Raw genomic sequence first — 26,363 nt, 5'->3', positions numbered from 1 at the left:
TATTTGGTCTCGGCAGCCACTCCCAGTCACCAGTCTAGCTGCCGCATCCTGGATTAGTTGCAGTTTCCGGGTCACCTTCAAAGGTAGCCTCACGGAGAGCACATTGCAGTAGTCCAAGTGGGAGATAACCAGAGCATGCACCACTCTGGTGAGACAGTCCACGGGCAGGTAGGGTCTCAGTCTGTGTACCAGATGGAGCTGGTAGATAGCTGCCCTGAACACAGAATTGACCTGCACCTCCATGGACAGCTGTGAGTCCAAAATTACTCCCAGGCTGCACACCTGGTCCTTCAGGGGCACAGTTGCCCCATTCAAGACCAGGGAGTCCTCCACACCAGCCAAACCCCCTGTCCCCCAAAGGACAGTAATTCTGTCTTGTCAGGATTCAACCTCAATCTGTTCTGTGTTCTTTCAATGCATGGGGAAGTCAGGAGCAACTTTCACCCCTCCCGCCAGTCCCCTCCACGCCTTCCAGCCGTGCAGGACACAGTGAGCAGCTCCTCTGCAGCTTGTGGGCAGATTCCTGTTTGAGAAAGGAATCCACGTACAAGGGTATTTTGATAGCTTTTATTATAGAGCACCTGAAAAGGCTTGCCAAGTTAAGGGGAAACTGCCACAAATCTCCCTGTGCTCAGTGGGTTGCATTCTACTCAAGAGTAGGCCCACTGAAGTCAATAGACTAGAGTCACACCCACTGTTTTCAGCGAGAGTGTTCCAAGTAAGGCTTAACGTTAGATACCACCCTCTCTCTTTTTTTATTCAGTTGCAATGGGATTCACATGGCAGGCTATTTGACGCCAAGCCGCTCGTAGATCTTTGGCACATGGCTGTCCCACTCGGCCTGGTAGCACATGCCTGCCACAGGCACACCCAATCCGTACTTCTTGCGGAAGGACGAGGCTTGGAACTTCTCGCGCTTGGCAGCAGTAAGTTTGTTCAGGATGGGCTCGTCGCAGGTCAGTCGCTGTGGCTGCTCGTAGACCAGCCACACATAGCGGTGAAGTCCTACAATGGGCAAGGATATAATGCAAAGATTTTGGTACGACTGTCAAAACTGTGTTGGTTTTTTTTCCTCAATACAGGAAAGCAACCCTTTCTGACTTCTTTTTTTTAAAAGAAATGACTATGAAAATGTTCAGCTTATTTACATTGCCCTCATTCTCAACTGGCTTCATGCACATTGCCCTCATTCTCAACTGGCTTCATGCACATTGCCCTCATTCTCAACTGGCTTCATGCACATTGCCCTCATTCTCAACTGGCTTCATGCACATTGCCCTCATTCTCAACTGGCTTCTTGCCCACTACCCTCATTCTTAACTGGCTCCATTTGCTCCCAGGTAGCAACATTGGTTAGTCAAATCCTATTGACTACACACAGTACAGAGATCTGAGTCTGCTCGCTTCTGGAATGGTTGGGATTGCCCATTTGAGTACTTCCAAGAGAGGGGTGGAAATGACAGCCAAGAGAGGAGAGGAAGAGAATAGAATAGAATGGAAGCAGCAGGAGATGGGGAAGAGATCTATTCTTTTTCCTGCCTTTTTCCTGTCAAAAAAGGCAGGGAAAAGAATAGCTTGGGATGGGATGGAGTAGAAAAGCATCCAGAGAGGAACAAGGTAAGTACTGTAGTTACTTTCTTTTAGGTTCCTCCACTTCGTATTGCAGACTCCCATAGTTCCTTTTTGTTTTAACAATTCTAACACAGTAATAATCAAGAGATTGTTGAAATGCCAGCTCCTGTACAGTATAAGAAGGTGTTGTAGAACTAGAAAACGGCAACTAGAAAGAGGCAAGAGTGTCCCAAAAGAAGTCCACCTTCCCTTAGGGAAGCCACTTACGCATTGGCCAAAGTGGACACAGATCTACAGCTGTGATACCTGCATGGCAGGGGGTTGGACTAGATGACCCTTTGGGTACCACCCAACTGCACAATTTTATGATTCTATGAAATTTCACATATGTAATTTGTACGTAAGCGAATAATTACTATAAATGCATTTTCATCACGTAGTGGTGTGCAAGACTCTGACCAGGTAACCTACTGTGCTGTCCAGGAACTAACTTTTGACTGGGCAGTGCTGCTTAGTGGTTAGAGCTCTAGAGTGCTAGACCTGGGAGAGACCAGGGTTCAAATCCCCACTCAGCCATGAAGCCCACTGGGTGACTTGGGGCCAACCACTGCCTCTCTCAGGCTAACCCACCTCACAGGGTTCTTGTGGGGGCTGGGATGGGGAATTGTTATCCGAAAAAGATCTGGAGGGCACCAGGTTGGCAGGAGCTGGTTAATGGATCAGCCCAGCCCAGCAAGTCAGTTCTGCTGGTGCAGCAGCCAGAAATAAATCCAGAAGGGTGTGTCACAAGAAGGCAAGACCTTGCCTCTCCCACACTGGCTTAAGCCCTCTCAATGTACCTTTCAAGCTCTGCTATGGGTGTGGATTTTTTGTTACTTGGCTCCCTTAGGCTGTGCGTTGACGCACGAGTTAATCCTTTGCACAAAAGGGGCATTCAATCTGCAAGGAAAGTCAAGTCAAGGCACTTTCCATCTCAGGGCCTGGCAGCCTTATCCGCAGGCATTTGCAGAGTTCACGGTCCTTTACTCACAGGGTGTGACAGAAAAGTTTGTTTTGCTGGGCAGGTTAGGTACCCAAGTATTTTCTTTTTCTTTTTCCCTGCCAGCAAATGGTTAATGAATGGCAGCTTCTGATTGGCCGGGGTTCCAGAAGAGGGAATTGAAAAGGGGTAGGGGCGGGGGGGGGGGGCCTGTGGTCTAACAGGTGGCGCTGTGGTCTAAACTACAGAGCCTAGGGCTTGCCAATCAGAAGGTCAGAGGTTCGAATCCCCGCAACGGGGTGAGCTCCCGTTGCTTGGTACCTGCTCCTGCCATCCTAGCAGTCTGAAAGCATGTCAAAGTGCAAGTAGATAAATAGGTACCGCTCCAGCGGGAAAGTAAACGGCGTTTCCATGTGCTGCTCTGGTTCGCCAGAAGCGGCTTAGTCATGCTGGCCACATGACCCGGAAGCTGTACACCAGCTCTGTTAGACAGTAAAACGAGATGAGCGCCGCAACCCCAGAGTTATCCGCCACTGGACCTCATGGTCAGGGGTCCCTTTACCTTTACCTTTAGGCTAGGATTGAGGTTGGGAGAATAGGTTGGGAGATAGGGAGTGAGAGGAGAGAGAGTTGGTTCTGGCTAGAAACATCCACTCTGCAGAATATATCAAAAGCTACAGAAAGGAGTCTCTGAGCTTAGTGTGAAGGACAGTGTGTGGTGTCCTGAGAGACTAATAGGCCAGGAATTAACTGGGAGGCTGAGGCTGAGCCAGGAGAAGTAGAAACTGGAAAGATACAGTCTACTTGGGTCTCATGCCAGTCAGGAGGGGAGTGATTCTGCTACAAAGAGAAGACTCCCAAACCAGTTAAGATGGCTGTGGTGATCCCTTGAGTCTGTTACTTAAGAGTACCTCAGGAGTAGGGTTGTCTAAGGGGTGTGTAACTGACAGGAAGTACCACCTTGTTTAAGAACCAAAGTATTAAGCGGCAACAGCTGTGCAACACTGAAGTGAAATAACATAATCTGAAGTATCCTATGTTGTACCCACTTGTGTCACAAACTTCCTTTGCTAAATAAAATCTTTATTGTTTATTTGATCAAATCCTGCCTCCGAATTATTAAGTTTTCCCTCACACAAATCCCCCACAAGATAATCTGGGGTGGTTTGTAGGAATTTGTGGAACTGTTGTCCTGTGAGGTGGGTGCACTATATTTAAGTGAGGGCGGGCCCAACAGCACCAGGGGGAAAAGTGTCATTGTGCCGTACCATACAGGGCAGCTCAGAATCCAAATGAGTCCTGTATTGAAAATTTATCCAGTTTTTTTTAATAAAAAAGCCCCAATTCTTCCACTCTTGTGGACATCTAATGGTGATGGATGCTGGAAGAATTGGGATAGATAAAAGGAAGGACTTCTTCGTGCATTGCATAGTTAAACTGTGGAACTCACTGCCACAAGAGGCAACAATGGGCACCAACCAAGAAGTTTTTAAAAGAGGATTGGACAAATTCATGGAGGAGAGGGCTTTTGAAGGCTACCAGCCACGATGGAGCTGCTGTGCCAACACCAATGCTTCTCAATACCGATTGCTGGAAACCACAAGAGGCGAGAGGACTCTTTTTCTTGCACCATGCTTGAAGGTTTCCCATTACGGCACCTGGTTGGCTACTGTGAGAACAGGATGCTGGACTAGATGGGCCATTGGTCTGATCCAGCAGCCTCTTCTCACATTCTTAGGTTCTTAAGGGCTGTGTTGCAGATTAAACTGATAGGAATGTATGGGAGCTGCCTGATCCCAACTCAGATTACCGGTCCAACGAGCTGAAGTACTATTTCATGCAGGGCACAGGTAAACTGTGGAACTCATTGCCACAAGAGGCAGTGATGGTTCCCAACTTGGGCTGCCTTGAAAGTGCCTTCCCAGGGAGAGGCAGAGATGTGCCTTCTAAAAAAATACCCAAGGCTTTAAGTTTGTTTCTTAAGAAGAAACACTCCCAGCCATTTACTGCAGTTAAAAAGCCAAGAATCTGTCAAGGAGGAAAGAAATGTCTCACCTCTCCATGCACATCAAATCATGTTTGAACGGCACTTGGCATCTAGTCCAATCAAACATCACACTGCTAATCTCTCAAAAGGTAAGGCAATCAACCCATCTAAAAGCAAATAATGTGCTCTGTATTTGATTTCTGGGTTCCTGGCACAGGGCGAAGTCCCTACTTGTCTTGGAACAAACCAGCCAGCCCTTTGCTCAGTCTCTTAGGCAAGGCAATCACCACCTTCCAAACTCTCAAAGCTTAAGGTAGAGAATCCACAAAGGTTTCCAAGCTGGTGCCCTCCCACCCAAGATGATTTTGGAAGTCACTTCCCCTCGGTCTCAGCAGGGGGAAGCCTTTCTGTATGGTAGGTGTGTATGCATCAGATCAGGACAAACACTGGATCAAAACTCCGCTGAATGGCTACCCTGCTGCATTTGTCAGCAAAATGGTAAAAGTTTCTCCCCAGATTTGTCATATAGGGGAAATGCCAAAGATACGACTTTTTAAACTTTCAGTCAGTAGGAACAATTTTACCACAGTGCCTTGAAGGGCTGTTGAAGCAACGTATCACCTTGTTCTTGTCTGTTCTGTGCTGCTTGTGCTGTAACAGGTGCTTGCTTTGAAAATGCAAGACTTTCAAGTTCTTCTGCCTCTCTGCCTCAGGCCTGCACACTCACCCCTGTCAAATCAGCCTAAAGAAGTCCAGAAGGCCACATCTGGCCCCAATGCGGAGGTTCTCACCCTAGTGCCAAGGTTAGAGGTGGGGAACCTTTGGCCCGCAGGCCAAATTTGGCCCACCAGGGGTTCAAATTTGGCCCATGGGGCTGCTTCGCCTAATCTACAGCCACCTGCCTTGGACTTGGGGTTTGAGATGTGCTGGGGGTAGAGATACACATTCAGAGAGCCTTAAAGCAGCCTCTGGCTCTACTGTCAATCAGATGGTGAGTGGTAATGCCACAGCCATGAGTACTTTAAAGCACTATGTGGGGTTCTTTGCAAGTCCAGCAACTCCCAACTCTGGGACTTCAAAGCACCCAACTGTCTGTGACATCAGGTGTGTGGCAGGTGGGCACCCTTGCCCACCTGTCAAATTTGGCCCACAAAGCTAGACTCATAAAGGTCTGGCCTGCAGAGAAAGTTTGCCCACCCCTCTACAATGGTTTGCCTACCTGTTCCCTTGGCAGGCGCAGATCCAATATAATCCGACAAAATGCACCCACTGCCAATGTTGTTTCCTTGCATGTTGGTCACCAGGAAATGATGCCACTCCCTACAGGAGGAAAAAGAGAAGGGAAGGTGCATTCAGAATTCAACATCCAAACCAAGTGTTCCACATTAAGCCTCCATGGTTTCCCTATTTGGTAAAATCTTATCACCTAACTCAGCAATGCAGCATGTGCTTTTCAGCTGAAAAGCAGTGTACAAGTGCTCTAAATAACTCAAAGATGCTAAGAACAGAGGAAGCTGCCAAACACCAAAGTCAGACCAATTGATCCATCTAGCTCAGTATTGCCCCACCACTGAGCTATGGTCCTTCCCTGTGTGGCTGCAGTTATTCCACCCTCCCTGGATGATCATTAAAGGTAAAGGGACCCCTGACCATTAGGTCCAGTCATGACCGACTCTGGGGTTGTGGCACTCATCTTGCTTCACTGGCCGAGGGAGCCGGCATACAGCTTCTGGGTCATGTGGCCAGCATGACTAAGCCGCTTCTGGCGAACCAGAGCAGCGCACAGATACGCCATTTACCTTCCTGACAGAGTGGTACCTATTTATCTACTTGCACTTTGACATGCTTTCGAACTGCTAGGTTGGCAGGAGCTGGGACTGAGCAACGGGAGCTCCCCCCATCGCGGGGATTCAAACCGCCGACCATCTCCTTCGGCAATTCCTAGGCTTTGTGGTTTAACCCACAGCGCCACCCGCGTCCCTTAGGATGATCATTGAAAACATGCATATTTCTATAAAGACAGGAGTATGCCAAAAGGAGAGAAGGTCCCTTTTGTGGTCTCTCTCACCTGAATTTCGGATCCGCCCTGCTGGGAACATCCAGGTCTGTGAGAATCAAGGTGTAGAGTTTTTGTGGGTCGCAGCCCTCCCAGTCAATGGATGTGGGACAGTTCTGGACCTGTTCAGTTTTAAGGGAAATTGCAAATTGGAAACCAGTGCACATCTCTGGGAATAGGTGTTGCACGATGACAAGGCCTCACTCCTGTTAGCAATCGCGCTGCAGCATTCTGCACTAACTGCAGCTTCCAGGTCAGCTGATTGGCACTGGAAGCCCGTCTCCAAAGAGATTGCTGCAACCTCTGATCAGCTGATTGGCACTGACAAAAGTAGGACCAGGTTAGGGATCTGACCCACCGGCAGCATCCAGTCCCCCAACCCTGTGCTTAAAGGGAGACCCCCAAGTTACAAAGAAGCAGAAAGATGAAATGCGGAAGAGACTGATATAAATCAAAAAGGTTCTCCTTTGCTCTGCTGGCAAGAAAGACCTGCAAGCAAGGACTCAATTTGGTAACGCAATCCAGATGGCTGCGTCAAGTGGTCCAAGCCACAGGGAGCAGGGAAGGGGGAAGAAACTGGTCCAGAGTCAATGCCGGAGGGATGTTCTTCCCATACTCAAAACAAAGCAGTAATTGGAAGCAGTCACACAAGTGAGGCTTGCTTACAACTCTGTGCAGAAGGAGTTTCATTTCATTCGCCTTTCCCTCCACCTGGTTTATGAGTCTTACTGGATCAAATCCACCCAGCGTCCTGTTTTCCACAGCAAGAAGCCAACTGCTTCTAGGAAACTTGCAAGGACAATTAGAAAAAGGACTATGGAAGAGGAGGAGGAGGAGGAAGAAGAAGAAGAGGAGGAGGAGTTTGGATTTGATATCCCGCCTTTCACTCCTCTTAAGGAGTCTCAAAGCGGCTAACATTCTCCTTTCCCTTCCTTCCCCACAACAAACACTCTGTGAGGTGAGTGGGGCTGAGAGACTTCAGAGAAGTGTGACTGGCCCAAGGTCCCCCAGTAGCTGCATGTGGAGGAGCGGGGAAGCAAACCCAGTTCACCAGATTACAAGTCTACCGCTCTTAACCACTACACCACCCTGGCTCTATGAAAGACCACTCCAATATATGACTGCAGCAGCGAAGCTGCTATATGCACAAAGATGGAAAGATACAGCCCAACCCATTTCAACTCCCATCAGCTCCACCAAGCACAGCCTCTTTGGACTACAACTCCCATAATAGCTGGCTTTTCATTAGGGCTGCCATGCGCCTGGATTTTCCCAGACATTACCAGGATTTCAAAGGTAGAATTGGGACACCTTGTTGGCCACTGTAAAAACAAGATGCTGAATTAGATGGGCCACTGGCCTGATCCAGAAGACCTCTTCTTATATTCCAATGTTTTTTTGGAGTGTTGATTATCGCCCCAAGGAAGGAATTTCTCGTTTCCAAACTGCATCAGGTAACAACAAAATATTTTGAACACGTTCAGAAATTTTTATCCCCACTTTATTTCAGCGGAATAAAGGACCATTGGTGGGGTGGTTGTTTTTTTAAAAAGAACATTTTAAACAAAAATGTTTTGTGTACCAAAAAAGAAAAGAGATTTACAAATGAGCCAGCGTGTAGAAATGAACCATAGCGGAAAGTTAATTCAGAACATCTGATGTATTTTTGTGTTTCAGAAGAATAAAAGATTTTAATAAAACACAACAGCTCCAAATGGCACAAAATAAAGAAAATATTTTACCCTGCAGCCAGGAAAGTGGGGTGGAGAAGAATGTTGATGGTGATTTTTATAATAATAATAATAATAATAATAATAATAATAATAATAATAATACACTCAGATACAAAAAAAGAGAGAAAGAAAAGGAACAGCCAAAGTTAAGCACACTCAAACTTGTTTACGGTGTAAAATAGTGCTGGGTTGATGCAGAATTTTCCATGGATGCCAAGTTTAAACAGTGGCTTGTGTTATATTGGCTTGTGCCCTGAATGTTTTACTCCACCCCCATAATTCCACACAGAGGCAAATGCCTCACAGTCCCTCATTATTGGATAGCCCCCTGAGCGATTGTTCATCCCCAGCCAATCACAGGACTCAGAAGTAGCCCCTCATTTGAATGCCTGCCGGTATATAAGAGGAGTGCTGGCTGCCGGTCACCAGTATTTGCAGGTGGGGCAGTTGAGCTGGAGAGGACCAACCAGCAAGAGGCCATGGCTGCCATCAAAAGGGGTAGAAAGAGCCAGCAAAGCAGAGCCCAGAAGATCCTGAACAGACGAGGGAAGCTACCTCAGAAACCCAGGAGGAACGTTTGCATTATCAGGTTCCCGAGAAGCAGCTACTTAACATCATGCCCTCTCCTGTCCTGGTATTTCAACCGGAAGATGCGGGACGACATCCTTTCCTTACAGAAGGCCAAAGCCGCCTTGAGCCCCTGCATAGAGGATGTCCACCACAAGATGTCCCTGCGGCTGGGCAGGCAGCGGAATCAGCAGCACCCTTGTTCCTGCCCCAACTTCCTCCACACCACCCTCAGGCAAGTGGCGAGCAAGAAGCGAGCCAAGTGGGTGGCGCCAGCCTCCCCCAGGAAGCGCCAGCGTTACTCCGATGAGGAGATTTTCTACAAGTTGGCAAAGCCCTACAGATCGAAAGACCAGGCCTCGCCCGCCAACCCAGGGGCAGAGAACATGGCTCCAGGGGTACCTCAGCCAACAGCGAATGAGCTCCAGGAGGTATCAAGCTAGGCGAACATCTCCCTCGCTCTTCTCAGGACAGCAAGCAGGCCTGACAGAAAACCGAAGGGAGGAGAGGGAGGCAAAATGTATATTACATAAGCCACCGGCCTGCTCAAAAGATCCAAGGAAACTGAAGGGGCGTGTCACCACCCACATTCCGATCCTGTCCTGGAGCCATTTTTGCAGAACTAATAGATTTATCAATGCCTGCAGGAGGAGGAGAAAAGAAGAAATTTGAGCTATTGGATAAATAACCAAGAGACACCCGTCACCTCAAAAAAGGCCCGCATCTCTGAGCCTACCCCTTGAACGAATAATTATTCCTTTCCTCGCTAACAAGAAACAGACAGAATTTGGCTACCGCTTGAAAGAAAATGAAAAGGGATTTGTCACTGAATCCAGAGTGTATTTCCCGGCCCCCCTCAGGAACTTCATCTTTGAGTAATAATAAAACTGGATCTTTTGAAATGTATACATTGTGTCCTGAACTTGTTAGAAAGGTAAAGGTAAAGGGACCCCTGACCATTAGGTCCAGTCGTGGCCAATTCTGGGGTTGCAGCGCTCATCTCGCTTTACTGACCGAGGGAGCCGGCGTACAGCTTCCGGGTCATGTGGCCAGCATGACTAAGCCGCTTCTGGCAAACCAGAGCAGCACACGGAAACGCCGTTTACCTTCCCGCCGGAGCAGTACCTAGTTATCTACTTGCACTTTGATGTGCTTTAGAAAGACACATATATGCAGTCATTACTTATGATGATTCAATTAGCCTTCATTCAATTATCGTGAGTGGTATATGAAATAAAGCAGCACCAATGAAAATACATTGTTTTTTTAAAAGATAAATCCTAAGCAGAGAAGAACAATCTCAAGAACTCAAAAAGTGGTACACCCTGAGCATTTTTTGTTTGTTTCCATCTTCATTTATGGCTTCAGGCCAGTGGGATAAACTCTAGGCAATACTCCTTAACCCAGAAATGTTCAGGTGATTTTTTTTTGGGGGGGAGGGGAGATCCTTATAAGGAAAGGTTAAAACATTTGTGTCTTTTGAAATTGAGGGGGAAATGCCAGAAAAGACTGATTGGGTGACATGATGCAGGCATAAAATATTATGCTTGGGAGAGGTATTATGACTCCCAATTGTTCAACCATAGCAACAGTAAAACAATCCCCCCCCCCCATGGAGACTTATTTGGTGAATGAGGCACTGGCCCACCAACCTCAGACAGCCCCACCTGCCTGCCTTCCATCCTAGGGAGCAACCCTGGCTTTCAGCTTCCTCTTTTGTTTACATGCGAATCACCATGAGTCCACTTTAAACAAACATGGCTTCCCTCAAAGAATTCTAGGAGTTGCAGTTTGTTAAGGGTGCTGAGAGATGTTAGGAGACCCCTTTTATCCCCTCTGAGAGCTACAATTCCCAGAGTTCCCTGTGAGGAAGGACTGATTGTTAAACACGCTGCGAGTTGTGTGGTTTGAATGTGGCCTTGGGTCTCAGCGCCACCCTGCAAGAATGTTAGAAGAGGCTGCTGGATCAAGCCAATGGCCTATGAAGTCCATCAACCTGTTGCCTTCTCCTTATTGTGGAACTCAGCAGGGAAGAGGATGGGGACAAAGCTAGAATTAATTGGGACTGCCTGTGATTCGTTCTGGCTCCCCCTACTGTTTGGCTCCCAGACATCTGCCCTACCAGTCCCCAATGGGCACCAGTCAGGACGGCTGGAGATTCCTTCTTGCCCCGCCTTGTCTTCTCTTTTCCCACAACGGCCAGTAAGCAAAGAATAGGGGTTGGTGGGGGGGATTCTGCCAAAGAATCCCTCAAAACCAGGCCCAGCCCTAAATGGTAGCCGCTGGGTCTTAGTGAACAGAAGCGATCTTGGACTCTTACATTCACCTAAGGGGAGTCCTTCTGAATCAGGATGATGACCTATTTTAGCCCAGCCCAGCAGCAGCAGCAGCTCCCTCCCGCCTTGTGATTCCCAGCAATTGGTATTCACAGGCATACTGTCTCCGACAGTGGAGGGAGAATGTAGCCATCATGTCTAGTGGTCACTGATAGTCTTTTCTTCCTTATTCCCCACCCAACCCAATTGCTCCTCAGCATTCCACAAGGCAACCCATGTGTTCCAAAAGATCCAGATTTATTAGTATTTCAAGAAGAATTCCTGGGGTGAGGAGGGAGCACCCTGGACAACAACAATCCTTTTGTTCTCGTAGCAGTGGGAGCCGATTTCTGTTTGCCTCTTGCTAGCAAGGGAGAGAGGCGGATATCCTTTCCATGTTCTTCGCTGACTATGCCATGGCTCAAAAAAACTTTCCTGATGCCCCCCACTGAGGCAGAGATAAAACAGCCTAAAAAATAATTAAATAAAAAATCAGGATTGGAATATGGGTGCAAGTGGTCTCCTTTAAGTTCTTGGATCTTTCAACACAGGGTTCTTATTTTTTAAAATTATGGATATTATTCCCTTCTTCCTCTCTTCTCCTCTGGGTCACTGTTTGCTGTTCCGAGAAGGAGGAGAGGGGTGTCTGTCTCTAGCTTATGGTCTCTTGAAGTCCGCTCTCCGCGGACTGGGCTATCCCCGCAGCTGAGCTCTCCACGTCCTTGTCACCGCTCTCCTCCTCTCCCGATTCTTCCGCTTTGGAGGGTTTCGCCAAGCGGTAGAAAATCTCCTCGTCCGAGTAACGCCTCCGCTTCTTGGGGAGGGAAGAAGCCACCCACTTGGCGCGCTTCTTGCTCGCTATCTCCCTCAGGGCAGCCTGCAGGAAGTCAGGGCAGCGGCGAGGGCCTGGCGGGCACTTCTTGGGCGCGCGGCTCCGAAGGACCATCGGCCGGCTGGAGCGCAGGGAATATCTGGCCCCATGTGAAGGGTTGCTTCTGCCCCGCATCCACCTATTGAAACACCAGGACATCAAGGGGCACTTCATCCGGTAGCCTCGCCTCGGGAACCGGACAATGCAGATGTTCCTCCTGGGCTTGGGCAGAACTTTCCTTCTCCTGGCTGGTGTCTTCTGTGGCCTGCTAGGCCGGCGGTTCCACCCCCGCCTCCGCTCTCGGCTCCGCCTCCATTCGTAGCTCCTCCTCCTCTTTTCCAGGCCACGCCTCCTCAGCCAGCTCCTCCTCCTGTTCCTCAGGGAGTAGGACATCCTGTACGTTTTAAGAGCCGCCATGTCTTCCTTCCCTGCTCTTGCTCGGCTTTCTGCACCTTGCAAATGCTGGTGACCTCATGCAAGCAGTGCTCTTATATACCAGCAAGCATTCAAATGAGGGACTGGCTCTGAGCCCTGTGATTGGCCAGGGGGGGACAATAGCCCAGGGGGCTACCCAATAATGGCAGACTGTGAAACGGTTGCTATTGTATGCAATGATAGGGATCAGTGGTGCAGTGGGAATTTCTTTTGAAGTGCAGGAGGTTCAGTAGGAAAGACCCCCATTGGCTACCATATTTTTCGCTCTATAAGACGCATTTTTCCCCTCTTAAAAAGTAAGGGGAAATGTGTGTGTGTGTTATGGAGCGAATGCAGGCTCCATGGCTTCAGCGAAAGCAATGTTGCTTTCGCTGAAGCCAGGAGAGCAAGAAGCACGGATCCCTCTTGCTCTCCTGGCTTTGCTTCGCTGGAAAGGCACTGATCAGCTTTCCCTCTCTGCGCAGCGCCCCTTCAGCAAAGCGGGAGGAGAAACAGAAGGGGCTTCATTTTTCCTGCCGCTTCGCTGAAGGGGCGCTGCGCAGAGAGGGAAAGAATATTTTTTTTCTTGTTCTCCTCTAAAGCTAGGTGCGTCTTATGGTCAGGTGCATCTTATAGAGCGAAAAATACAGTACTTCTTCTTCACACAGCACATCATTAAACTATGAAACTGTCCCACAGGAGGTGCTGGTGGTCGCTACCAGCTTATGTGGTTTTGAAAAAGAATTGGACAAGATGGCGGAGGAAAAGGCTATTATTGATGGACAACAGCTATGCTCAGTGTTAGAAACTGAGATAGATAAGCTAGGCGCCAGATGGCTCCTTAGGCCAAGGTTGCAGTCGCCAAAAAAGGAATTCCTAGTTGCCATTTTGGGCAAGAGAGCTCTGTAGTCTTATTTTTCCAAAGATGGACTGAATGAGATTGATTATCAGTTAAACATCCAACTAGTTCAGATGACAGCCTTGAGCTTGGTTAAGAATTTTTAGAACTTAGAAAAGTCACTTCTTCCAGGGACGGTCCACATATACATTGACCTATCCCATGGGTAGGCAAACTAAGGCCCGGGGGCCGGATCTGGCCCAATCACCTTCTAAATCCAGCCCGCGGACAGTCCGGGAATCCGCGTGTTTTTGCATGAGTAGAATGTGTCCTTTTATTTAAAATGCATCTCTGGGTTATTTGTGGGGCCTGCCTGGTGTTTTTACATGAGTAGAACGTGTGCTTTTATTTAAAATGCATCTCTGGGTTATTTGTGGGGCATAGGAATTCATTCATTCCCCCCCCCCCAAAAAAAATATAGTCCGGCCCCCCACAAGGTCTGAGGGACAGTGGACTGGTCCCCTGCTGAAAAGGTTTGCTGACCCCTGGCCTATCCCATCCTCTTTATCTTAATGGTGACCTGGACCATTCATAATGTAAGAATATTCTTCACAACTGCGAGCAGGGCAATGGGGTGGAATCATAGAATCATAGAGTTGGAAGAGACCACAAGGGCCATCGAGTCCAACCCCCTGCCAAGCAGGAAACACCATCAGAGCACTCCTGACATATGGTTGTCAAGCCTCTGCTTAAAGACCTCCAAAGAAGGAGACTCCACCACACTCCTTGGCAGCAAATTCCACTGTCAAACAGCTCTTACTGTCAGGAAGTTCTTCCTAATGTTTAGGTGGAATCTTCTTTCTTGTAGTTTGGATCCATTGCTCCGTGTCTGCTTCTCTGGAGCAGCAGAAAACAACCTTTCTCCTTCCTCTATGTGACATCCTTTTATATATTTGAACATGGCTATCATATCACCCCTTAACCTCCTCTTCTCCGGACTAAACATGCCCAGCTCCCTTAGCCGTTCCTCATAAGGCATCGTTTCCAGGCCTTTGACCATTTTGGTTGCCCTCCTCTGGAGACAAGCTACAACATGTAACTATAATGTTGTTGTTCACCGCTCCTGCTCAGGCTGCACAGAAAAAGCATTTCAGTTCCTGAAATTCATTCTGATTGTGCAGAGAAAATATCACGGATTTGCGAGTTTCTCTAATGCATCTGGTTGGCTACTCATGAGAACTAGATGCTGGACTAGATGGACCACAGGTCTGATCCAGCAGGATTTTCTTATATTCTGATGTTCACTGGGCCCCACGAGGAGAGTCTTAAAATGCAGAAAACTGTGTGTGTATGTGAGAGAGAGATATAGATTATATTCCATTAATTTCAATTTCTCTCCATTTCCAGTCTTCCAGTTCTCCACACATCTAATTCAGTTTGCAATTTTTTTCTTTAGAAAAAAACAGTCCTCACGGAAATTTATCAGCATTTTAGTGCAATTTCCCCCCCGTAATGCACTCATTTTTCTGTGCAGTTTTGACTAAGATATACATTTTTACAAAGCAATCTGTATTCTGTTTTCACAAACACATTCCTTTTAAGACACACTTTCCCTCTTTGCATAAGCATGTTTGGGTCACATTTCTTGGCTGGAGAACAGCACTGGAAAGTTTGGAGAGGTATGAATGTCGAAAGATGGCTGTGTTGAAGTTTGTGAATGGTCTCAGAAAGTGCAAATTATGTAGGTATGTTGATCTTTAAATGTAAATGGAATCCTATTTCTCCCAGATATTTATACACACAGAGAGAAGAGACTCTGAATACTTTTAAATACTTATTTTTAGGGTTGCCAATCTGGACACAAAAATTGTTGAACTTTTTGGGGGGGGTATGTAAATTTGTTCAGCTTCTTTTAAGTTTTGCCCAGAGTTGTTCAGCTTTTTTTGCCAGCTATGTCCAGGAAATTCCAGATGTATTGCAACCCTACTTGTTTTTAAAAAGATCGTTTTAATGTTTAGATTTTGTAAACTGCTAAGAGGTTTTCTTTAACAAGAAGTAGCACATACATTTTGTTAGAGAAAGCAAGCTGGGAGTGGGGCAGTGGGTTTTTGACCGGAAGGACAATGAGCTCAAACCTCGGGTTAAGAACTTAATTCGTTCAGGAGGTCCGTTCTTAACCTGAAACTGTTCTGAACCTGAAGCACCACTTTAGCTGAAGTGACCTCCCGCTGCCTCCGCTCTGCTACTGCTCGATTTCTGTTCTCATATGAAGGAAAGTTCTTAACCTGAAGCACTATTTCTGGGTTAGCGGAGTCTGTAACCTGAAGCGTCTGTAACCTGAAGCGTCTGTAACCCAAGGTACCACTGTACTTATTTCACTCATTACAATGCACATCAGTCTCTGACTTTTGTCTTGTGGGTTTCTGGGGTTTTTGCTGTTGTTATCCTGTCTCTCACAGCTACAATAAACCTACCATTAAAATTAAGGACTGGTCATTTCTTTGTCAGAGGGCAAATGGGCAAATTTAGCAGGGGCTCAAATACTTTCCCCCGTCACTGTAGATGGGTACGTGGGACAATAAACGAAAAGGAAAAGGAGGGAGGGCATATGAGAGAGAGAGAGAGAGAGAGAGAGAGAGAGAGAGAGAGAGAGAGAGAGAGAGAGAGAGAGATGGAGGGAGGGAGGGAGGGAGGAAGGAAGGAAGAAATCAATTTAAATCACTAGTCAGTAAGACTCATTCTTGCTGGTATAATATTAATATTTACAACCAGATGAAGGTTTCATTTTTGGAATAATAAATTTTCAGAGTAGTTTTTACAGTTATATCAAAAAAATACTGATTTGGTTATACTATTAGAAATGCATTGACAGATAATTATGAAATTATTGTGGGGTTTAATAAGTTAACCGTTTATATTTGGACAACTTTTCTGCTGTACTTTACTGGAAGGAGAAAAATAATCATTTCCTTAATAACAATTTATTTAACCAAAACAATAACATTGTAGCATATGTATCCATGTTTGTTAACTGATGTGGTTAAACAATTAAAAAAACACACCCTTAGACTGAGTTTTAGCATACATGAAAAATTTAAAACAAATCCTTATTTCCTGATGGACTATAATGTAACTTAAATAGAAAACTATAGTGGTACCTCGGGTTAAGTACTTAATTCGTTCTAGAGGTCCGTTCTTAACCTGAAGCACCGCTTTAGCTAATGGGACCTCCTGCTGCTGCCGCACCACCAGAGCACGATTTCTGTTCTCATCCTGAAGCAAAGTTCTTACCTGAGGTACTATTTCTGGGTTAGCGGAGTCTGTAACCTGAAGCGTATGTAACCCGAGGTACCACTGCATCTTAAGAAAGATTTTTCCTCCAAAAGCATTTTATTTTAAAAATCCAATTTAAATTTAAAAAATCCAATTTACTTTTTTTAAAAAATCTGATTATTTTTTTTAATCATTGATTTTTATCCACCCTGGTTTAGAAGAGAGATAGAAAAGGAAGATGAGGGAAGGAAGGTAGTGTGGTGGAGTGGTTAGAGCGTCAGACCCAGGAGTCCCCCGTTCAAATCTCCACTCCGCCCTGGATTCTTTGGCTGAGAGTCCTGCATTGAAGGAAGATGATGAACCCGGTTCCTTTCTATAAGAAGATAACTGGTTGGCCTTCTGGCAGGAACAGTCTCTTCACCTCACCTACCTCGCAGGGTTGCTGTGTAGGGAGAATCACGTACCCCACCCTGAGCTCCTTTGGACGTGGACGGCACAAAGAAAGGAAACCAACCCGGGTTTTGGTCTTGCTCCCCGGGGAGCGAAATCCCCAACGCCGCCTCGGAGGAGCTCTTTTACCTCGGTTGGGGTGAGCTCCTGGCCCAGCTCCCGGAGCTCCACAGCCCCATAGCAGACCCGCAGCGGGCGCGCCGGCTTCTCGTCCACCTCGGCGAGGCACAGGGGCCCGTCCCACGCGCTCAGCGACTGCGACATCCTCGGGGCAGAGACCAGAACGAAGACTGGAAAGCTGTGCGCGCGGCTACCGGGAGTCTCCGACGGTTCTGGTGCGGCTCTGGGGCCCGGAGGCTCCAACTGGAGAGGCGGAGCGAGGGGCAAGGCGGCGCCCAGCCCCACCGATCTCAGTCTCCGCCTTGGTCCGCCTGCACGACTGGGACCACGCCCCGATGGCTGCAGCCGCCAGTTTCCCTCCGCAGCCCTCGGTTATATATCCAGCTCAGTTCTGCAGCAGACCCGTTGAAGTTTTCCAGGGAACTCAGTTAATCCAGCTGGAGCCTTCCAATGGGTCTACTCCGAGGAGTAGAGACAGTCCTCTGCAGAGTGCAACTGCGTCCCATAGGCGTAGCCAGGATTTATGTTAGATGGGGCAGGATACTCCCTGCCGTCTTGTTCTGTCTAGCAAATTCGGAGTGAAATGTCTCAACAACAGTTGCTTTATGGCCAGGGCACACCGTCGAGATGACCGCATGGGAGAGACTTTGGAAAGTAGATTTGTAATTTACTGACTTCATGTTATATGTTGTTGTTGTTTAGTCGTGTCCGACTCTTCGTGACTCCATGGACCAGAGCACGCCAGGCACTCCTATCTTCCACTACCTCCCGCAGTTTGGTCAGACTCATATTTGTAGCTTTGAGAACACTGTCCAACCATCTCGTCCTCTGTCGTCCCCTTCTCCTTGTGCCCTCCATCTTTCCCAACATCAGGATCTTTTCCAGGGAGTCTTCTCTTCTCATGAGGTGGCCAAAGTATTGGAGTCTCAGCTTCAGGATCTGTCCTTCCAGTGAGCACTCAGGGCTGATTTCCTTCAGAATGGATAGGTTTGATCTTCTTGCAGTCCATGGGACTCTCAAGAGTCTCCTCCAGCACCATAATTCAAAAGCATCAATTCTTCAGCAATCAGCCTTCTTTATGGTCCAGCTCTCACTTCCATACATCACTACTGGGAAAACCATGGCTTTAACTATACGAACCTTTGTTGGCAAGGTGATGCGTAGCCAGGATTTATGTTAGATGGGGCAGGATACCCTCCTGCCGTCTTGTTCTGTCTAGCAAATTCGGAGTGAAATATCTCAACAACAGTTGCTTTATGGCCAGGGCACACCGTCGGGATGAGCGCATGGGAGAGACTGGAAAGTAGATTTGTAATTTACTGACTTTATGTTATAGACCTTGCGAGAAAGCTTTATGAAAATGATGTATAGGTAGTACTTAACCCCGTATAAACTAGCGTTCGTTCATTAAAAGGCTGCTGATGAATCACCTCTAAGTTCTTTAATGGGCTGCCTGCCTCAAACATGTCCCCAAGTTTGGAGCAGGATCACAGCTTGCATTGATCCCATGTGACCACCAGAGGGAGCTCTGAAGCCACGATTGTCTCCTTGGCATTCCTAGAAATGGTTAGCTGGAGGCAGAAGCTCTGTATCACTTGCGTAATATTATTATTAATCTGTTACAGGAAAAACATCATTCTGCTTATTGCATTCTGAGAATCCAAAAGAAGTCTCTAGGCACCTCCAGCCTCCTTTTCTGGGTGGATTTCCCTTCTTCTGCTCTGCATCAAATGTTCACTTACTCATCTCTGTTATGTTATACTTTGATAAAGCCAGTTTGCAAATTGACTTCCCTTATGATTTGATTTACTTTTCTAGAAGAGAAAGGAGAAGAGAGCCCTACGTCTGCCTGACCTTGATGTACATCAAGGAAGCTTTAAAGCCAGGATGGGGAATCTGTAACTGCCCGACCACGTTGTTGGACTACAACTCCCATCATCCCTGACCGTTGGTTGTGGATGATGGGTGTTGTAGTCCAACAACATATGGAGGGCCACATAGTATCCATTCCTTGTTATTGATGGCTGGATGGATTGCATTTCTAGTAAATTGTTTCCCAAGGAGCTGAAGGTGGTATACGTGGTTCTCTTCCCATAGGTGTAGCCAGGATTTGGGGGGGTGGGACAGGACTTGCCCCCCTTGATTATGCCCATGTCTCCACCTGTTTTATCCTCACAATGTCTCTGTGTCATAGGTTAGGCTGAGAAGCAGTGACTGGCCTGAGGTCACCCACAGACCTTCCTGGATGAGTGAGGATTTGAACTCTGGTCTCCCAGGTTCCAGTCCAACACTTTAACCACTAAGCCACTATTGCCTCTTTGGAACAAAAGAAACAGTTTGCGCATCCTGGTTTTAAAATGAAATGTGCGGAGTGTTTGCAGTTCAGCGTTTTTAATTTAATTAAATCACAATACCATCGTGACCACAGAAATGGTGTTTGCTTCTGATATCCTGATACTTAAACACATTTATCTGGGAATCAGCAAATTAGGGAAGTTTTTAAGGTCTGGTGTTTTATTGTTTTTTAAATATTTTATTGGAAGCCGTCCAGAGTGGCTGGGGAAACCCAGCCAGATGGGCGGGGAATGAATGAATGAATGAATGAATGAATACATAAATAAATAATAGCACTGTTTTGTTGCAGGGGCTTTTCACTCGTGGCTCCGCGATGGGCTGAGCTCCCGTTGCTCGGTCCCTGCTCCTGCCAACCTAGCAGTTCGAAAGCACGTCAAAGTGCAAGTAGATAAATAGGTACCGCTCCGGCGGGAAGGTAAACGGTGTTTCCGTGCGCTGCTCTGGTTCGCCAGAAGCGGCTTAGTCATGCTGGCCACATGATCCGGAAGCTGTACCCCGGCTCCCTCGGCCAATAAAGTGAGATGAGTGCCGCAACCCCAGAGTCGTCCGTGACTGGACCTAATGGTCAGGGGTCCCTTTACCTTTACCTAAAGAGTTACCTCTCTCCACCCACCACCCAGGCTCTGGATGCCCTTAAGATGATGTCTGCAGTTAATGTGCTGCCCAAACTTCCTGTGACCAGGTGACGGCGGCTTGATTTTCTTTTTTTGTTCTGTGTGCATGGCACAAATTATTCCCGAACACATATGATTACATTGCAGATGTTTTATACAAATTCTTTAAGTGGTATCATATATTTTTGCTGATGCCTTTAAATGGGTTGGCTTTGGGTAACAAGTGTCTAAGAAGTCTATTATTATTATTATTATTATTATTATTATTATTATTATTATGGCTTTTCTTCAGCCAGAACTCGCTGGAACTCAGTTCCAGCCCCTCTCAGGTAGGTAGCATTGCCATTATAAGAGAACAAGGGAGGCATTCACGGCGAGTTCTGGCCCCTCTTTCTCTAGAAAAGCATCACTGATGATGATGATATTTTTATCCTAAATAAACATGTGCAACTCAGGCCACTTATCTCTGTCTATAAGATATGTATTTTTAAATCAGAAAGGGTGAACATAGCCAGCAACCTCTGTGGACACACCAGGCCAACTGCTGCCAGTGAGCCTGTTTGAGCATAGGAACAACAGAGCATCAAAAGCTGCCTTAGACCAAATCAGTTGGCCACCTGGGATAGCTCAGAGGGCAGAGCATGAGACTCTTATCTCAGGGTCATGGGTTAGGGCAGAAGATTCCTGAATTGCAGGGGGTTGGACTAGATGATCCTCAGGGTCCCTTCCAACCATACCATTCCATGATCTCAGAGTCTTGTCTACTCTGACTGGCAGCAGTTCTGCAGGTTTCTGGCAAGGGTCTCTCCCAGCCCTACCTGGAGATGCTGGGGATCAAACCTGGGAACCTCCTGCATGATGAGCTACTGCCCTGCACTGTGTACTGAATCAGCCCCTTGGTCCATTTAGCTCAGTATTTCCTACACTGACTGGCAGCGGCTCTCCAGGATCCAGACAAGGGCAACATTCCTAGTCCTGGTAAGGAATGAACCTGGGACCTTCTGCATGCAAAACAGATGCTCTACCTACTAAGCTCTACCTACCATCATTGGACTCTCCAGTTGCTATTGGACTCCAACTCCCATCAGCAGCAGCCAACAGGGCCCTGAGGCAGGGGTGATGGGAGTTGGAGTCCAGGAGAAGGAAGAGGGCCACGGGTACCCCATTCCGGGGGTAGGAGCCTTTAGAAGAAAACCCAGATTCTCCCATTCAACCCCAGAAGCCTCCGGCTCGCTCCCGGGGCTGTTCGTTTGGCGGAGGGCGAGGACGGCAGCCCGAGCGCTCTGTGCATGTCCAGAGGCGCTCTTGACGCTTTTCTTTCACAGGTCGCGGCGCTTGTTTGAAACCTGGCCTGGATCCAGATAAGGTAGGAGGAGGGGAGAGAGGGAGGGAGAAAGAGAGAGAGAGAGAGAGAGAGAGAGAGAGAGAGAGGACCGGCTGGCTGCGGTTTCTGGCCGCCTCCGTGGGAGGGGCGAGGGATTCCCCCCCTCCCCTCCCCTCCGCTCGTTCCCACGGCTGCATCCAGCCTGCGCCATCCGGAGCTGGTCGCGGTACTAGGTAGGTGAGGTGGCGGGGTGAGGGACGCGCGCCCACCTGGAGGACAGGTGGCGGGGTGGGGTCTCTGCGACAGGACGAGGCAGACCCCCCCTCAGCTGCTAGGAGAAAAGCGATCTGCCCACCCCCTTTCTCTCTCCCCCCACCGCCTCTAAAAACCTCCTCTTGACACACTCTCCAACAAACGAGGCGTTTTTACGCTTGGAACCGGGAGGGGAGGGGTGAATGGAGCTGTGGGGAGAGGGAGAGGGGAGGAGGCGATTTCGCGGCGGTGTGTACAGAAGCTGATTGGGCCCCTCTTGGTCCCCCCCCCCATCGTTCTCTCACCAGCACCCCCTCCAGCAGCGATCGGCTGCCCCCCTCCCCCCAATTCTCCTTTGTGTCTGGCTCTTAGAATTTCACCAGCCAGGTAAGAAACAGCTGGGAGTCCTTTCTTCTCTTTGTCGCTCCCTCCCCGCAGGCATCTTGATGCATTTTGGGGTATCTCGCCCCCACCGCCGCCTGTGTGATGTGGACAGATTAGCAAGGGGGGGGGGGAGAGAGAACAGGAGATAGCATCCAGGAAGCCTCCCTTAACCACCCAAGATATTTCATTCTACCAGGCAAGACAATGGGCAGGTTTCGTTTATGGAGGGGGGGTGATAGGAGGGGAGAGGGTGCCAGACTGGCAGATAGACTGGCAGACCCAGCCACCTACTAGACAGATCATAGCGGCAGGAGAGGAGGTGCCACCACTGCTACCCGCTTGCCATAGGAAAGGGGGGTGCGTCGCTGGAGAGAGGAGAGTTTCCTCCTGACGTGAATTTATCATCCTTATTGTGGTTCCTTTTTCCCATTCCAGGCTGGCTCCCTCCAGTCCTTGCATCAGGCAGAGTCGAAGGACCAGACCGAGCTGCGGAAAACAAGGATGACACAGCCTGGGCTGGTGGCGGGGGCGACCCCTGAAAGCCGGTGGGCTCTCCCCTGCCTTCTGCTCTGCTGCAGCCCTCTGGTCTAAAGCAAGCAGCCTCTTGACCGGGGTCAGCAGCTCTTGCCTGTCGCCACCGCAGGCCTCTGATCTCCAAACCCTGTCCTTCTAGCCTGTTGTTGTGGCTGAAAGGGTGAGGACTCTGCCACAGACTGGCCTTAGGTTGGATCTGGCCCCGTTCCCTGCAGAAAGCTTTGCCCTCCGAGGCCACAGGATCCTACGCAAAGGGTCAGTCTCCTGTCTCCATTTCTGCAGTGGGGGTCCCCAGAGCTGAGCCGTGGAAGACCAGGTCAGACTGTGGGAAGTGTTGAGGAAATCTCAGGGGATGGAAGGGAGCTGGGCCGCCTGAAAACAAGACCAGGAAGGGAAAACAGGAGGAGAGTCTGCTGAGAAGTCTTGGAGGCTTTGAAGGAAAAGGTTGGAGCTCTTCATTCCAAGAGAAGGAGGTCTTCAGTCACCAGACTGAAGGCACACAAGGTGAATATTGAGATCTTCAGTGCCCCTGACTGTAGGCGAAGCTCAGAGGCCTTCGCTCCGCTGGACCGAAAGCACACAGAACATTCACAGGCTTCCCCAATAATTTGGGAGACGTGCATTCATTGATAGCAGCCTCTATCACCACCCTCAGTGGTGGCCTGAACATCTCAGCTGGTCTGCTGTTGTTGCCATTTGGGGTGATTGAGACATTGCTCCTCATCGCCACATAGTCAGACGTGCCGCAAAAAAACAATAGTTTTCCGACAAGACTGGCTCGCCCTGAAGAAAAGGTCACAAGCTCTCATCCTGCAAGGACTGTGTCTCTTGCTCTGCGTTCCTCAAGCCCCAGGTGACCTGGCTGTGGTAGGAGATGCAGCCTTCAGAACTGAGGATCACACACTGAGCCCGGCAGGCGCTCCCAAACCAATGAGGGGGAGGGCACCCGGCTGGTGACCCCCGCCTGCCTCCCATGCCAGGCCGGCAGGGTCAGGCACCATGGCACAACCTGGCACAGGCACCCTGGTCTTGGCGAACGGTTGGGGCTTCCCTCCCAATAATGTGGCCCGTGTGGTGGTTTGGGAGTGGCTGAACGAGCATGGGCGCTGGCGGCCCTACACGGCGGCCGTGTGCCACCACATCGAGAACGTCCTGAAGGAAGATGCCCGGGGGAGCGTCGTCTTGGGGCAGGTGGATGCCCAGCTGTCTCCGTACATTATCGACCTGCAGTCGATGCACCAGTTCCGTCAGGACACAGGTAAGGCGTAAAGTCACACTGCTTTGTCCCCTTCGAGTAGGAGGGAACGTCATATGATGACTTGGGGGGAGGGGCTGAGGCTGTCCTGGGTCTGCACTGGGTAGAAACAAGTGGCAACGCTTTTAATCATAGAATTGTTGAGTCGGAAGGGGACCCTCGAGGACCATCCAGTCCAACCCCAGCCAAGCTGTGTTTGAAAACCTCCAACAGAGGACAGTCCGCAACCTTCTGGGGTAGTCAGTTTCACCACTGAGCAGCTCCTCCCTTCAGAAAGTTCCCTCTAATGTTTAGTTGGAATCTCCTTTCTTATCATTTGAATCTGGTGGTTCGGGTCTGGAGCACCAGAAAGCAAGCTTGCACCATCCTCCACGTGACAAGCCCTTGAGATATTTGGAGATAGCTATCATATCTCCTCTCAGTCTCCTCTTCTCCAGGCTGAACACACATAAGGCCCTCAAACTATTCCTTGTAAGGCTTGGTTTCCAGACCCTTGATTATCTTAGTTGCCCCACGCTCCACGTTCCAGCTTGTCAATATCCTCCTTAAATTGTGGCGCCCAGAAATGGACACAGGATTCCAGGTAGGATATGAGCAAGACAGAATAGAATGTACTCTGACTTCCCTTGACCTGAACACTATACTGCTGTTGATGCCGCCTAGAGATGAAAAAGCTTTTTTTTTGCTGCTGCTGCTGCATCACACTGTTGACTCTGGGTTGAGCACTTTCTATTGCAAGTGGAATCTATAAATATCTGCCAATTGCATAGAAAAGCAGCACATTGGGGACAGGTCTATGCTGGACCCCCTATTCCCTGACATGCTAGATTTCTACATGCATGGAGGTGTATCCCCACACACACTCCGGTTTGGAAACATTCAAACATTTGGGCTTCCCTCTGCAATCTGGAAGCGATACAGTCTGATTCAAGCTTCTGTTTCTTGAGTCTACGGATTTTATAAGTTGGCCCAGAGGTTCAAAGGTGGAAGCTGCTCTGGAAACAACTTAGGCTGCCAATATCACCAAGAATGATGTGTATGTGTGTAGGATTTCAGGCTTCTTGGATTTGCTTTGGGCTGTTTTTTTTTACTAGAACACCCCCCAAATCAATCTATCTATCTATCTATCTATCTATCTATCTATCTATCTATCTATCTATCTATCTATCTATCTATCATCTATATCTATCTATCTATCTATCTATCTATCTATCTATCTATCTATCTATCATCTATCTATATCTATATCTATCTATCTATATCTATCTATCTATCTATCTATCATCTATCTATCTATCATCTATATCTATCTAGCATCTATCTATCATTCAGAGTAAAGTGCAAAAGGCAAACACATGCCTTCCAACATTTCTCCAATGAAAATAGGGATGTCTTATTCAACAACAACAACAACAACAACAACAACAATACCCCAACTGTCTGACTGGGTTGCCCCAGCCACTCTGGGCAGCTTCCAACCTATATAAAAACACAGCACATTAAAAAAAACCTTCCCTATACAGGGCTGCCTTCAGATGTCTTCTACAACACTTCTAGTCACTTATCTCCTTGGCTTGGGGGTCGCCTAACTCTGTACCTTGCAACATTTCTCCTGTGAAAATAGGGGTGTGCTTAGGAAAAGCAGGACATTCCAGGCTCAAATCAGAACCCGGGAGGGCCTCTGTCCCTGAAAAATAGAAACACTTGGAGGGTCTGCCTGAGATGGTTAGGATGAAAATCCAGAGGGCCTGTGGCCACATTCTTGGCCTGAGGGATTTGTTGTCGGGACTAGGGATGAGCTGAGCCCGGAGTCCTTTCTTCATTTCAGCCGCCTCCTTTAGGCAGGGGAAAGTTGTTGTCGTATTGCTGCCGTTGAACCATGAGGAGTCAGAAACCCACTCTCTCAAAGGGCTGTGCTGGCTACCAGCTTGGATGGCTTTAAAAAAGGACTGGGCAAACTCTAGAAGGGGGCTCTCCACAGCCGCTGGCCACAATGACTCTGCTGCCACTGTCAGATGCGGTGAATGCCGGACAAGTGGGGAGTGTTGTTCTTATGCTCAAATCCTGCTTGCATCTGGTTGGCTACTGTGAGAACGGGGTGCTGGACAAGATGGGGCCATGCTCAGATCCAGAGGGCCTCTTCTGTTTTTTTTTAATATATATATAAATTTTATTTGTTTTCCAAACACATAATTAAAACAAACAATAAACAAAACAAAGACATACAAACATATAAACATGTATAATTTCATAATCTTGTTTCCATACACCTTACTTCCCCGACTTCCCCATACCTCCCTTTTGTGCATCCTTGTTTTACATTTCTTTAGCAACTCCTCCAGTTAACTAATTATTTAATTCACTTTCATTAGATTCTTTTTTCTTTAACTTATTAATTACAGCTGCAATTCTCTATTTCTTATTCCTTGACATCTTAACACTCCTCAATTTTACAACAATTTTTAAGGTA

The 26,363-nt window shown here is 48.1% G+C and overlaps 2 protein-coding genes across 3 annotated transcripts in view; one reads left to right on the top strand and one right to left on the bottom strand.

The window, feature by feature from the left end:
• Positions 1 to 553: 553 nt before the first annotated feature.
• LOC309359111 (phosphatidylethanolamine-binding protein 1-like) lies at positions 554 to 17,419 on the bottom strand. The gene is made up of 4 exons (XM_081892594.1): positions 17,185 to 17,419; positions 6,607 to 6,716; positions 5,758 to 5,858; positions 554 to 1,005 (listed from the first exon to the last, which is right to left on the bottom strand). The coding sequence occupies exons 1-4, from the start codon at positions 17,317 to 17,319 to the stop codon at positions 788 to 790; spliced, it is 564 nt and encodes a 187-aa protein (XP_081748720.1). The 5' UTR covers positions 17,320 to 17,419; the 3' UTR covers positions 554 to 787.
• Positions 17,420 to 21,568: 4,149 nt separating this feature from the next.
• DTX1 (deltex E3 ubiquitin ligase 1) overlaps positions 21,569 to 26,363 on the top strand; it is a 51,219-nt gene continuing 46,424 nt past the window's right edge. Inside the window, exons 1-2 of one of the 2 annotated variants that reach the window (XM_081892391.1) lie at positions 21,569 to 21,701; positions 22,540 to 23,896. In XM_081892391.1, the coding sequence (XP_081748517.1) occupies positions 23,638 to 23,896 (259 nt within the window). In that variant the 5' untranslated portion in view covers positions 21,569 to 21,701; positions 22,540 to 23,637. Of the gene's footprint in view, positions 21,702 to 22,014; positions 22,108 to 22,539; positions 23,897 to 26,363 lie in introns of those variants that run through there. The other variant, XM_081892392.1, reaches the window with a different exon arrangement.

The sequence above is a fragment of the Podarcis melisellensis genome (assembly GCF_964234715.1).
Source record: "Podarcis melisellensis genome assembly, chromosome: 16".
NCBI classification, from domain to species: Eukaryota; Metazoa; Chordata; class Lepidosauria; order Squamata; family Lacertidae; genus Podarcis; species Podarcis melisellensis.
Note: the sequence above shows the minus strand (reverse complement) of the source record. Positions and strands in the feature narration are given on the sequence as shown.